Raw genomic sequence first — 15227 nt, 5'->3', positions numbered from 1 at the left:
AAGTCAACAATTCAATGGTGGAGAACAAAATTCCAAATTTTGAGCAGAATTAAACCGTTCACATTGAAGTCTAACTCTGTGTTCATGTAATACTTGAACTTTAATGATCAAGAATGTGTATACAGAAGCTCTCGGCTGATGCAGCATCAATTCTCAATGTAGAAGTTCAGGACCTAAACTAACAGGTTTGGACTTGGTTAGAAAACACTGTCATCCTTTGAAATTTCAACAGCTTTGGAAAGAGTATAACAAGCTTTTAGTGGAGCATGCAAATGTTTCTTAAGTGACAACTTATTTTACATGTATACATGTTGCTCATGAGATAGCCAGACTCCGGGTATCAGTTGCAACACATCAATCTCGCTTCTTGTTTCATACTTTAGGCTGCTACTTACAATTTCCATGTCTCATCTCCAGAACTCAGGAGTTTACAAAATTGAAAACTCTTTTGCCCGAACAAAGAAAAATAAGAAAGGCTCCTATGTTGTAGCAGGGAGATCGATTGTAGGTGCTTCAGTATCAGCATTAGTACCAGTGGTTGTAGAGTTTTCGGGTTGTCCTGAAGATGCCTCTGATGGCAAGGTATCTTGTGCTAGTCCCAAAACCACTAGTGAAGATCTACACATTGAACATTGGCAGCACCAAAATATCAATAGAACCCACATGAATTATTAGTCAGTGACATTTCCTCATTGATGAAGATTTAGAGTTTGAGTGTAACCTTGGCAATGTTGAGCGGACATTCGGCTTTGCTGCATGTGCAGTAAGAGATGGACGCAGATTTGGATGCCGACTTAATGCCTTTTCCAATTGCAATGCAGGAAGCTAGTTTGGATATACAAGAATAGATATTCAGAGACAACTTCATGTCAGGAGAAAAGTAAATCAAATTTTTTAAATATATCTAAAACCATCACACAAATCTTTCTTTATAAGAACAAATCAAATGGTCCAATGCACTGTCACGTCCGGAATGACCAGCTCAAGAAATGCAACATCATCATCAAAATCATGGATAGCCAGGAATAGATCTGTTCTCCCTACCATAGGCATAAAATACAACTACTTGCAAGAACAATATAAGAAGCACATTTTTTTAAAAGAGACCAAGAACGTTATCAATGGCTTGGACAAAGGTCTTAGGTTGGGGCAAGACTTCCACACTTACAAGTGACTGTCACATATACTTTCTTCAAACTTCAAAGATGAAACCATGGTTTGAAACTTACAAATATACGAAGTAAAGATAAGTTTCAGAAAAAAGAAGAAAAAAAGAAAATATATATATTGAAAGCAGTTAGAGAAAAGAAAATCATTCCTACCAAACAAATCTAGACTTCAACTGCAGTTACAGCACATGGACCATTTAGGACAAGAAGGAACTGCTGAAAGTAAAATATAGGAAAGTGAACAAGATCACTATTCACTATATCGATTAATGAAATAGCATTTTTCTGTGAAAGTTCATTAATCCTTCAAAAAACCTATTGCAGCTGTGTAATTATGGTCCATGTGCTATTAAATCTGAGAGGCACTAATATTGAGATATTAAGCATTTTAAAACTTTTAAATAATTTGAGCAGAAATTTTCATATATAGTTCATGAATCCCACTTTATATTTTCTAATTTTAGATAGTACGTTAGAAATTTATTCTCTCTTGAAGTGCATAAGTCAGTACCTTCTTTCCACCCATCCAGTGGTAACGATGAAATATTCTAGAGAGTAAATGAGAAACTTATTCACATTTACAGGTGCAAGCTGAATGCCCTCTACCAATCTTACACTGAATTACATTCCAGAAGATATACTGGTACCAAATCCAAGCTAGTTACAAGAATTTTAATGTAAAAATTTCTTTGTTTATCTGTCACACCTTCACAATATTTCATGGAAAAATTCATACCCCTTGGTTTCTTCAATTCCTTGTAGACTGTCTACAAGGCTTTTAACTCAACATTCCTATCTCAGAGTTGTAATATAAATAATTACGTTTGAAGGATAAGCTAGATACATTAATATACAAATCTTTCGCTATTTCATATTCAATAGAATAATATTGGGAAAAGTACCAGGATACCCCTGGAAGTTCGTCTATTTACCAGAATGCCCCTGGAAGTTCCAAATTTACCAAACTACCCCTATGTCCAAAAAATTACACTTATAAAGTATTTATACACTCAAATCTACAAGCCATATTGACCAAAGATGGAAGAAATGGACCCAAACTAACCCTATTTACCAAAGATTTGAGTGTATAATTACTTTATAAAGTGTAATTTTTTGGACATAGGGGTTGTTTGGTAAATTTGGAACTTCCAGGGGCATTCTGGTAAATAGACGAACTTCCAGGGGTATCCTGGTACTTTTCCCAATAATATTTTACCTGGAGGAGAACATGGAATGAATGAGGCTGTGTTTGCTCTGCACATTTTAAAAACCCTATCCATAAATTTGGCCATTTCCAAATCTGTGAAAATTAGGATACCAAATTTTATATTAAATAACAATACCAATGAAGCATATAGTTGTTTTGCGACTTTTTGTAGACCATAGTAATTAATACAATTACCCAATATAAAACAAATAAAGACAAAGAAAACAAAATCACCTGTTTGTTCACAAGTCGAGAAAGTATCTCCATCACAAAGCTCACCTGAAGAAGCTCCAAATTTATGTTTTGCAGCCTAAGGATCTACTCATAGTAATAATAACTGAAAAACACCAAAATACCTCTAACTTCTTAGGGAATTTACCAGAACATCCCTAAATTTTTAAATTTTACAACTGACGCATATTCTGGGCATTATTGGAAATTTAGGGATATTCTGGTAAATATCCAAAACGTCAGGGGTATTTTGTTTACAGTTATCATATATTAGGCATAAATGCCAGAAGAAAGTACCAATGACCGAAAAGATCCGACAGCTAGAATCACAGTCCGCATGAAGAGCATAGGAAGTGGTGTCTGTTCTACCTGTTTTCCATCAATGAATTATCTTACCTCTCCACTTTTTATTCTCTCCGTTTCAGGAAAAAAGATTTCTTATGTTAACTGTATGTGAAGTCCATTAGAATCATCATCAAAGTGTTGGGTAATCATGAACTGTATGAAAGCGTAACAAAACTTGCGACCAAGAGAGGTTCATCTATCTAAACTGACAGATTAAAATAAATGGTCTGAGAGAGGAAAAAACTCCAAGGGATGGCCTTGAATTATGATTATCATAATAAGCTTGCTGGTGCTGTATTTTTCCCCTCTTTGACTGTGGTGGTTACCAATTCCAATACAGTATTTGATTGCAAGAAGCTATTAAAATTCAGACACTGCCTATGTAACAATTTACCTGACTAAGAATTATATAATAGCATTGAATGTTTTAACCTTTGAGAAACTAATACAAGTAATGGCCTTAGAATATCACCAGTTGGTTGAGAACTTTTGCCAGAACTTGCTGAGTGAATACAGTCCTTTGTTGGAAACATACAGTGCATGCATCTTTCACCTGCATATTTCTGATTGGTTTAGAAGCCATACAGATTGGGGAAAATAGTAGTAAATCTAAATGCTTGTTACCGTGGATAACGGTATATGATCACGCTCTGGATCGATACCATGTATTAGGATAAGAACCTCTGCAGGGGTTAATGCGGGACCAATATGTACAGAGCCCTGTATGGAATGCAAAAAAATCATTTAGCTTTTACCTCCATGATTTCGCAATATTTCAGGGGTTTGAAAAAACTACAACACCTACCTGTAGAATTCGATCTAGAGCATTTCTGAAATCTTGAGAAGGCAACGCAACCAATTGAGGAAAGATAGGCAAAACCTTGAAATAAATAAATAAAATGCAATATCACAAAATCAAGATTCTAAAATTAAAGAACAAATATGCGTAACAAAATACCACATAACTGACCGCCATAGACTCAATTGCAAAAAGTTGCTCATGAATAGAGAGGAATGAAAGAAATTAAGAATTAACATTTACCAAAGACCAAAATGACCTAAAGGCAAAAGCTACAGCCATTATCTGGCGCAGGATATAAGTGTGAGCTATCATCTAAATCAAAAGAAGACATGCATTCAACTTTTCTAGTGAGCTTGATATCCATCATCATAAACCTATGCCTGGTGAGCTTGATAGAGGCAAACGCTGAGAAGTTCCTCAAGCTAATAATGAATGGAGAGAGAGAAAGAAACGACGATCTTAGATATGGGAAACAAGCATTCAAATACACTGCATCACAATAGGCACATCACCACACGTGAAAAATAAGTAGAATATAAGTGGACGGCAAAAGCTGAGGAGTTCCTAGAGCTAATAATGAATGGAGACAGAAAGAATTATGCATTAACATTTAGTAGATGCCAAAATCAGCCTATGAGACAAATCACGAGTACATATATGGGTTGATTCATGTTATCCAAACTTAAACAAAAATAAAAGCTCATCTTCATGAACTTAATGCATGTAGTGGAATGATTTTGAAGATGGATTGCAAGAATAAAGCATATAACTAATATGAGAGAGAGAGAGAGAGAGAAACCTCTTCTTTAGACAAAGATGATAGTATTGGCGTGAGAACCTTTGCATCCTGTCCAAATAAAGAAATTAAGTCACAAATGAACTGTTAGCAATGACATTCAATCTGAAATCCAATACCTTCATTGTCTCATATAACTGTTTAACGGCAGCAATTAGCTCTGGACTTGGCGGTGATGACTCCGTTAGTTCATGCAACACCTGTATGCATAAATATCATATGACAGTCATGAAGCTCATATAACAACCTTCATCAAGTTTGTGTCATTTCGTTTACAGATTTAAATGCATCAGTTGATAAGAAACCCACCAAAAGCACAAGATTCTTGCTGCCAGGAGGTGGGTCAGATATTATCTGGAGCAGATCTGGGGCTGCAGGGCCTATTGTTCGAATTAAAACTGGCATATGTTTATGAACTGCCTGGATAGAACAATTAAATCTGTTTTTAGTCAAAGACCTAACTGGAACTAGGAGTTTCTCGTACAGTGTAAATTCTTAACCTTGAAATGTGTGGTACCAGTTTATATATCTCAATTCCCAAAGGAGATCCACAACAAAATGAGCTTCAAATGTTTCCTTGCCTTGTATGTAGCATAGTTTTTTGCAGCTTTGAAACTCATTTACGTTTTATTAAAATAACCACACAGAGCATATTTACATCAAATATAACTTTTTGAGAATGTATCTGTTGGTAAAAGAGAGACTGCAAAGTTGTTAAATATAAATCTTATCCAATTTTATATTTTTCGGTCATTCCTTTTGATTTTCATTTGCATCACACGATAATATTTAGATCTCATCCACGTATCCTAAAAATAACATAGTTTACAAGGGCATTTCTATTGGTAGAAGAGAGAGTGACAAAACCATGGAATATAGTTCTTATCCAATTTCCCATTGCTAAACTGTTTTTATTTTTTATTTTCTTTCACCTCACACATTAAGGCTCAAATCTCACAAAATCATAAATACCACGACATACCTGCTTTACAGCTTTAGTAGAATCTTTATAGATAGTGAATACTTCTCTAAGGAAGGAATTTTTCTGCAGCACAAATTGAAAATCACATGTTATCATAACAATTTAAAATGTTGGCAATGTCACAATTCTGAGGTCTAGCAACCTTTGTACAAAGGGCAAAATACAGAGACATGCACCGTTGTGCCTCTTGCACTGAAATAACACCCTTGCTGGCTTTTTGTGTGTCTTCTTCATAATTTTGATCGCTTATTTCTGTTCTTTTCTCTACCTTTTTGTCTGTCATCTAATCCAAAAATGCATTTTCCGAAGTGTTGTCAACATTCCCTCCATTAATGGGGTCATAATTATAAAGAATAAATGATATGTTGCATGCTTAAACAAAATTCCATTTGTCCAGTAAGATATAGAGATCCAACAAAGAAAAGAAGAATAAGACCTGGTCAGTTTGTGGCAGTAAAACATCATCCTTTGTCATATCCTTTGCCCCATCCTGAGAATGTGATTTCATCTCCAATACAGTATGCAGCATTTTGGTAGCAAATTCTTCAATATCCTGAGAGATATAACTTAGAGGATAGAGTTTGTTTGCAACCTGAAAAGTAATAACCAAAGCAATAAACGAGTCAGCTGCCCTGCATTATGAGAGCCTCCAGAGACATATGCAAGTACATAATTGATTCAAATTTTTAATGTTGGAGCAAAAATAATGCCCAAAAATAACATCAGCAAGAAAGATGAAATACCAGTCGAATTGCCTTTGTTCGCACTTCTTCGAGCTCATGAACTGTACACTGAATCCAACTCATGTCAGAAATATGCAATTTCACCTTGTTAGCTGCAGAGAAATTAACTATAGATTCTGTCTATGGAGAAATAGTCAAATATTCCTGAAGAGTACATAGACAATTACCTGGAGAGCAATATTGAGGCATTCTGATCGAATAGGAGGCCTCAGCAATATCAGACTCCATACTGCACTTAAACCTTGAGTTATCCGTTCAGTAACAGGGGATTCAAGTCCATCCTTAGTTTCAGGATCTGGATTACATAATGCTTGAAGCAGATCCAATGCCGCTAAAGGAAAATCAGGAGCCTCAGAGAGCAACTTGCCTAAGGACTTATCGGATGGAGGTAGTGTGTCCCTCAAACCTTCTGCCTGTAAAAAGGGGAACACATTATCCGTAGCAAAGAATAAATCTCTTTAATAATAAAAAATCATTTATTAGCAAATAGAATCAAACTTTTTTCTAGCCCTGTCTACGCATTTTGAAACCAAGTTTATACAGATCTATCGTCCTTATTAATAACGGCGACATTCAAACTTGCGTGCGCACCAGGTTTCTCCCCACTTTCCATCATCATAAGCTGCATATTTTTCGTCTTTCCAATAAATAGATATGCTTAAACTTACAACTGCATCTGTGATGGACAATTGCTGTCAGGGGAAGACCCACTCTGATAGAGAATGAGGCAAGGTTGCTTTCCTAAAGCCACTTTCATTGCTCTAATTATGCTTAGCAAGGTTGATACAACTAAATCTCGGCGGCAGACCTGCCCCAAAGTATTTTATAGGATGCACCAATGCAACCCCTTGCTTCCTGATGCTGCTCTGACTTCTCCTCCCCATTCGACTCTCCACAGCTCCAAACATCCGACCACCCTAATCGGAGCCTCGTCTTTGACCTTAATAAACGGCCTACTAGGCACCACATGCTCAGTCTCTGGACATGGATCACCATCTTCCCTCATCCACCCAACAAGACTTTGAGGTGATGTAATCCTCCATGATCACAACACACATACCAGATGCTCACTCTTCCCCTCTCCCTCGACATGCAACGCCTCCAGTGCTCATTGTTACCCACTTGCCAACACCCAGTTTTAAAATCTTAATTAACATTAAGCAAAATTAAAGAAAGAAAATTAGGAAGAAAAGGCACCGATCCACCCCCTAGCGAAGGTGTGAGACAGATCCAAGTCCCCTGCCAGTGTCCTATACCACCATGTACGGACATGGATCATAACTTGGGTTTGAAGAAGGAGGCACATGTGTATGAAGTTAGAGCTTTGCCACACTGTCAAAGTGTCTATCTCAAATAGTAAAGAAAAGAGATCTCCCTTTGTAAAGGTACCTAGCCTTCTTATGTGCGCTCAAACCCTACGCCCTTGTATGTTTCACATTTGGTTTCTTTTTTATAAAAAGTAGCCAATTGATGAAACACTCTAAACTTATCTCCCATCGTAGGATTGAGATAACTCAATCTTCACCCTTCATCCTTCACAAATTAGCCCACAACTGTGGTTACGGTTATGCTCATAATGGCCACCTCCTCACTCCCTCCCCCCACATCAATCACCATTGGTTGCCTGTATTAACTGCAATTTTATATTGGTTGCCACATTAACTCTCTAAAAAATAAATTATTTGTGGCTACAAATAATACTGCATAATACAGTATTCAGGTAACGTGACTGTTTTTTAATCAGGCATTTCATATCCTCATACCATTGAAATAGTGTTCCTTAACTATATGATCGATTACACATCTTCAATTGTCCCCTCTTTATTTGGGGGTGACTTCAGTTGTTTAAAATATCAGCATGTTTGCTGTTTTGCATGGACCATTGATCTTTGACTGTATGATTGATTACGCATCTTCAATTGTATAATCGATTACACATCTTCGATAGTGTTTCTTAATTGTATAATCAATTACACATCTTCAATTGTCCCCTCATTATTTGGGAGTGACTTCAGTTGTTTAAAACATTGGCATGTTTTCTGTTTTGCATTGACCATTGATCTTTCTTGTTTATGCCCTTTCCATTTTCACATGAGATCCTTATCGACTATATTTGACTGTTATAGTGCTCCAGAATCCTAATTCTGATTCTGGTCTATGCTTCCAAATCCTAAACCTTAAATTAATCCTAAAACTGTTGGCAGGTGATGAAACACAGACTAAACATTAATTGGTGAGGATTTTTTCAGTCTACATCAGGCAGACCTTTAAACCTTTTAAAACAAAGGCCAACTCCATAAGTTTGTACATATTCAGGCTGCATTTGTTTTTTTGATACATGCAAGAATATCAGTTATCACCTCTTTTCCCACCATCCCAATATTAAGATTATCCTTCCAGCAGTCATTCGAACAAGTTCTGCAATCACCTCCTTATGACACACTTCACAAATATTCTACTTATCTTGAATATTCTTATCACCTCCTATCAAATTGGCATTTTTCTTCTAAATTGCAGCAGCAACACAAATATATTATTTTTCTTCTTGCCAATGATATTTGCAAACACAACAGAGACCCTAAAAAATGTTGCTACGCATTTAGTAGCAGATATCAATAGTTTTGCACCTTAAATGCCACCTTGACAAGTCTTTTGAACGAGATGGTAGTATTCATGTGAAGTTTGGACCATTTTATTCTGCTCCGAATGTTAACTGAATCCTTGAATATGACACTCTCCATGACAACGGACAACATGAAGAAAGAGTAAGTCTTCTGTTTATTATCCATTCTCTTTGTCAAATCACATTTTCTTAATCAAATGAAAAGTGACTCTTTCCAGAGCCTAACTTCTTTGATCTATATTCCTTTCCCCACTTTTTGATTGAAATCTCCCACTTCACCCGTGGAAGCAGGATTTGAACGAGAGACCAATCACGGATGAAGCAGTTAACAGCTGGCCACTCTCCTGATAATTTGGTTAGCTACACCTCCCCCTTCCCTCCTCTCACATCAACCTATAACTACGGTTCTTTAAGATATAAGTGTTTTCATTATTGGTTGCAACTGTATAGATGCACAGCGACAGGATTATGATGATTAATGAAGCATTTTTTGGTCAAGTTTGCGCCCATAAAAATACATGGACAAAAATACGGTTCATTCTTTCCTAAATAAACAATAGCCAACAAAAGAATTTCTTACCACAGAAAGAAGAAAATTGTCATACGTCGCAGAAGCTGCTGCTATACTATCAGGATCCTCTTTAGAGAGTCTTGTAGCAAATAATTGATAAAGTGTATATATTGTAAGCTCGTGTCCCTGCAAAATGCAAGAAGATATTATAGATATATTAAAGTATACTAGATACTTGTTCAAGTCATAACAAGTTAATACCAGACTCAAAAAATACTATCATAAGAGAAATATCTCTTATCACCACATGCTAACCAACCTATAGTTGCATTCCTTACATATTAGAAATACCTTATGATTTTGGTAATCTTCAAGGATATGCCTTTTCAAAATGCCCCACGTTTCACCATCATCTGACTGCATAAGGAATCATTGCACATAGCATTAACCAAACTACAAGTTTACTTCAAAGTGTTCGTTTGATAGGACATTCCTTACCCCAAGGATCAGCCGAGGTAAGAGGGAAAGCCGCAGTTCACAACCACCACCAGAACCCACCTGCTTATAATTTTCAAGTATTCTCTTCAAAGCCACCTCCCACAAGGCCTTCTGTTGGCTGATATCCATGGAGATCATAGGTGTTGTAGCCTGTGTAGTTGGCAATATAACTGCTGGTACTTGAACTTCCTTTTTTAATTCTAAACCAGGCACAGAAGTTACAACGCTTGTAGATAAAGCCGTTATGGAAGGCTTGAGATCTGATGTATCTGAAGCATCTATCAGCTCAACTGAATTGGATACAGGACCAATAGTCACTCCTATGGTGGATGGAATAGTAACAGAGGATAAATTTATGGCAAGACCTTGTGTACGTGCAACTGAAGAAGATATTACAGATGGAATGGCTAAATCATTAATAGGTTCCTGCATTACATCATCAATAGGTTCCTGCTTCACGTGTATTTGGCTGATTCCTGGAATAAACCCAATTTGCTCGCCACTAGATGGTACAACGAAACTCTCCTTTTTAATGGTTGCACTTCCTGCCATGTTATCAACAATACCAGTAGGTATGTCCAACATAGGCTCCTCAAGTTTTACATCGGTTGATATAAGACGTGGGTCCATACGCCGAGGATCCTGTTATCAGTGGGATAAACATATTATAGAACTCCCACACAATCATCATGTCAAAGAATGGGAATTAAAAGACAAATGATAATTTAGTACCCTGCTCGAATCACGCTTACGATCTGATGGCTTTTCAAAGGACTGTTCGAGTGTGGCAACTGCATTCAAGGTGAACCCAAGGCTGAATGTTAGTCCTGAATGCACATCCGCATTTACTCCTGGTGACATGGCAGGAGGATTGGCTGGCAAGTTCCTCATATTCTCAATAACTATATCTGCAAGCATGTCAGGTGAAAGACTTGCAACCAATAAATCGATTGATGAATTTGCGTGATCGCCCTTGGAAACCAACGCTGCAATCATGACAATCATCTGCTGCAAGGGAGATAGTTCATTGCTTGAACTATTTGAATCCTGCGTTTCTTCCTGACTAGTGGCTAATTGTGTCTCTTCTAAGCCTGAATTCAGGGTATCAGGGTTTGACCGTAGACGTTTCCCTGGTTGATCACCCAAATTTCCGTTTTCATGTGTAACTCTCTTGCGATCAAGTAGTTGTGGTCTGTCAGTCTGTAAACAAGAAAACGGTGAATTTAAGATCTTTGAAGACCATGTTCGTATAACATGCAGAAAATACGTACCTGGCATGTAGCTGTTTCACCGCCAATATCTTCTCCCTGCATCACTTTCAAGGCTGAAACCAGGCGCTCTCGCCACTGCATTTAATTGTGATAAAAGTACATGTCAGGATTACTCACTCAAATACCTTGGGGCGATCATAAATGCAATGCTTTCTAAGGCCAAATAAAGAGAAACTTGGAACAAAGAACAAAATAACTAGAAAAACAGTGCATGTAAATATCACAGGAAAAGGTTTCCTTTCCAAATTCTCAAACCTCATATAATAAGCAACATAAAGCTCTCATTGATGCATATTTATAAATAGAGCTAGCTCATTATTTACAACAGCTTACCGGACCAGATGCAGAATGTGTACATTTGAGGAGATTTACAAAAGCATTCTTTAATGCCTGAGTTAAGCTTGTCATCTGCACTCCTTTCACTACATCCAAACTAGCCACTAGTCCAAGCAAAACAGGCAATACTCGTCCATATAATGTCGGTCTCTGTTTTGCTATGGATACCAAGCTGTCCCAAAACAATTGTACAGGCACTTCAATTAAACTGCTGAGTCAGAAAATACAGCTAAGCTTTATCTATTCAGAAATTGCAGCTAACCTGTTCACAAGGACAGCAGCAATAGGCCCCGAGACTTTTGGTGTCTCTGGTGTTCGGAGCTGATCTAATAACTTGGATAAGTTTCTACTTGCTTCTTGGCCCAATGATGCAACATCAAGGATAGGGTGGGTTCCAAGTAGCCAGGCAACATTAAATAAATGCTCTAACATCAGACCATCCAGTTAATTAGTACAGTGAAACAGAAACTGACTTCGCAAACTTTTAAAGACAGCAAAACGCACTAATAATCAAAGAAAATAAATTACATCTTACTTTCTGACTTCTGTTGCACAGGAGGAGGCTGTGCAGGGCCATTCGGTTCAGGGGTAAATAATAAAATGACTATTTCTATGAACTTAATTGCAAGCAAACGGACACCATCATTTTTATGCTGCAGAAACAATCTGAGATTAGCATAAAGCTATTGATTGAAAAACAGACAATAGCATTTAATTGAGTATACTGTAATACCTCTTGGGAGGCTACATAAATGGCATCCTTGAGGGTGACCATCCAAACCCAAGACTCCTCAAGCTTTGCGTCTACTTTTCCAGAATAAATACCCTGAAAAATCATGCACAACTCTACACATCAGATGCAACTCGATGTCTATTATCATTACTTTTCCAAATATAATAAATAAATAAAAAGGAAAATACTACATTAACATATCCGTGAATCCCTCAGAACAAGGTCAAACAGCTTATGAGACTCAAAAAATAATGCATCCTGATTGATATAAAAAGATTAGTTCTAGAAAGAAAATTTCTAAGCACCAGGTCTCACGAAAGTACAAATAGAACTCGAGATGGAGTAGTTGTAAAATGGGAAATGGCCTCAAATCAAACTCTTCACTAAGATTATTTGTTTGTTGGTGATGTTAGATTTTCAATCATTCATGTTAATTTTTTCAAGCAACTATTCTGCAGCTACGGTTATTGTGATTTATTTATCATATTATTAACAGAGTAAATATGAGTTATTATTATCAGATATAACTTATCTCAAGCAAATACTCTTAGATACATTTGGTAGCATTGCTTTAGGATGTAACTTGAAAATCTATATTTTTAGAAGCAATTTGTTAGTGTGCATGATCTAAGAGTAGTCATCATGATAATGCAAATAAAATGAAATGGTGCATATATAAGTTAGACAGGAAGTGAATAAGAGCAATAACTATGTATTACTGGCACTAGAATGGTGAAATTGGATTATGTGATCCAAAAGTTTCAACATGATTTAAATTTTATAACCATGTCATGCACACTAAAAAACAGAAATAATCTAAGATCTCAACCAGAAACATGAACAGAATTACCAACTAATAATTACCCTGCTATAATGAATGATGGCTAGTTTGTGAGGGTGAGTGTGTGAGTAAGACAGACTGAGACTGTCCGGCAAAATGTACGACACATAGTAAATTGCAGCTCAGTTAATACAAGAAAATATATTCGTGTATAATGTTTGCATGCAAGTATTATTATCAGGACTAAATAGATTTTTGTTATCCTTACCTGTAAAGCTACTTGCTGAAATGTGTTTTGAAACAAGTTGGAACCTGCAGAGATGGCACGGCGGGCAATAGCTGGCATATCATCACCCATCAATGTCAAGAGAACTGGGACCATCGTCGGCAAGTGTTCAAGATGCTTTAGACCAATTTCTTCAATCATTCTGCCATAAAGAAATTGTGATACCAACAACAGGCCATATAAATAATCCCAAAACTCAAATCTTAGTAGCACAAACAAAATAACCCAATGATATATTGACGCTACAGTATTCATTCATTTATTCATTGAAAACAGTGTTTCAGATGAAGGTGCTCCTATTCATACTCTTTCTGGTGCACATTGAAAATTCAATCACCCATAGATGATATAATACATTGTTGGCATCACACGTTTATAATGTGGCTAGTAGATACAATTTAGAGACACTGAAACTAATTTCCAGTAATGAGGAAAAATCCTTGCTTCAATTTATATGATCAAGATGTATTCATAAAAGACATAATCATTCCTATAGGATTAGATGTGTTATCACAATTGAAGATTTTTCTTTCATAGCACTCTTCTATCTATTGAGAAAAATAAACACCATGCTTTAAAGATTGTGGTACTCTGGCAATAGATAGTACAGTCAGGAATACCATGGATGAACACCAACAATTAGGAGCTCAAACAAGTTTTAATGTTGAATTCAAATCTGAAGTCTGAATTGATAGATGTATCCCCTCACTGTAATAGCATAATGTTGTATTCCCCTCTTCCAGCTGCAATGTCAAGAATAATTTAACAGATCCAAGCAGAATACATGAAAATGTCATATTTATGATCCCATATGTCATATTTGAACTTTGAAGACAATCACAAAATTCCTCTTCCTCTAAGCTCTGGTGTCTGCTCTATCACTATACAGTCCTGATATTTCTATCCCTATAAATTGAGCTTGAATGGGTGTTTTTTCTTTCCAGGTTTATTGTTTTCTTTTTACTTGAGCTTATACGTCACACATATATCATGTATTAAATTGATGGTTGCAACTTTGCTCTAAAAGGTCATTACTACGTTTCATCTTTCGCTATATAAAAAAAAAATCATCCCTCTTATCAGTGCCATCAAAATGAGAAGAGAATATTAAAAAATATGCATATTTTACATTAGGTAAAACTTGAGACTGATATGTACGTACTGCAAAAGGAAATTTCTGATGGGAGCAGGGCGTTCAGTTTGAAGCTCCATGAGATGAGGAACAAACTCTGTTAACAATGAAGGATCGCGATGAAGAAGAACCTCTTTCAAAAGCTTCAATTTGCTTGTTTTGGTGGAGGCATCACCAACAATTTTCGCATCATTAAGGTAAGAAACTGCGAGCTCTCTAAGACTACTTGCTCCTGTTAATCCTACCATTTCCATCAACTATCAGCGCCGGTAGGAGAGGTAAAGAGAGAAGGGGGGGAGGCGGAGACTCGATTATTTCAGTCGAGATTCCGAAGACGGTGTATCAGAAGAAGGGGAAGAAGAAGAATCCACGCGCGAAGGAACGACTGTGCAGGAGAGAGTGAAAGACGACATTCTCTGAGAAACCCCGAAGCATTCCTGTCTCCTCTCTCTCTCCCTCTCCCTGTCTCTGTAACCCTCCGTCTCTCTGTCACTTTCTCCTCTGATCGGGAACAAAAAAGAAAGCAAAAAAACTAATAGCATGAGAAATGTACTAAAGGAAGAAAAAATGTCTCCATACCAGCTAAAGATGACATTATATTCAGCCCAATATGTACATACATATGCATATATGTATAATGTACATTACATATATGTGATGTGCGTCCCCTAGTGCAAAACCCAACCATAATGTTAGAGAACCTCCCCGCACGGGGCTTCTTCTAGACGCATATCCCTTGTTCTGATGTGACACCAACCATTTCGTTGTACATTACGTGGGG

The 15227-nt window shown here is 36.8% G+C and overlaps 1 protein-coding gene across 1 annotated transcript; it reads right to left on the bottom strand.

Annotated features, from left to right (window-relative positions):
• Window positions 1-15: 15 nt before the first annotated feature.
• LOC147868343 (uncharacterized) lies at window positions 16-14916 on the bottom strand. Its single transcript, XM_087318131.1, has 27 exons — window positions 14477-14916; window positions 13297-13456; window positions 12248-12340; window positions 12050-12167; window positions 11777-11939; window positions 11512-11686; window positions 11179-11253; window positions 10640-11107; window positions 9908-10549; window positions 9761-9826; window positions 9479-9595; window positions 6443-6688; window positions 6276-6323; window positions 5969-6124; window positions 5675-5815; window positions 5533-5595; window positions 4860-4970; window positions 4670-4750; window positions 4554-4601; window positions 3758-3832; window positions 3577-3672; window positions 3425-3505; window positions 2905-2976; window positions 2611-2655; window positions 2386-2469; window positions 722-825; window positions 16-618 (listed from the first exon to the last, which is right to left on the bottom strand). The coding sequence occupies exons 1-27, from the start codon at window positions 14698-14700 to the stop codon at window positions 480-482; spliced, it is 3891 nt and encodes a 1296-aa protein (XP_087174257.1). The 5' UTR covers window positions 14701-14916; the 3' UTR covers window positions 16-479.
• Between the last annotated feature and the right edge of the window lie 311 nt (window positions 14917-15227).

The sequence above is a fragment of the Azolla caroliniana genome, unplaced genomic scaffold (assembly GCF_043228905.1).
Source record: "Azolla caroliniana isolate FFs.n. ecotype wild unplaced genomic scaffold, voAzoCaro1.0.p SCAF_1, whole genome shotgun sequence".
Lineage (NCBI taxonomy): Eukaryota > Viridiplantae > Streptophyta > Polypodiopsida > Salviniales > Salviniaceae > Azolla > Azolla caroliniana.
The sequence above is the reverse complement of the archived record's forward strand: the minus strand, read 5'-3'. Positions and strand labels throughout refer to the sequence as shown.

Excerpts from the sequence above, each read along its gene's own strand:
- LOC147868343 (XM_087318131.1), bottom strand. The coding sequence starts at position 14,700 with ATGGAAATGGTAGGATTAACAGGAGCAAGTAGTCTTAGAGAGCTCGCA. Across the intron at positions 6,125-6,275 it reads GAACAAAGGCAATTCGACTG|GTTGCAAACAAACTCTATCC; the intron begins GTATTTCATCTT and ends ATTACTTTTCAG. Across the intron at positions 5,816-5,968 it reads TACTGCCACAAACTGACCAG|ATGACAGACAAAAAGGTAGA; the intron begins GTCTTATTCTTC and ends TTTTTGGATTAG.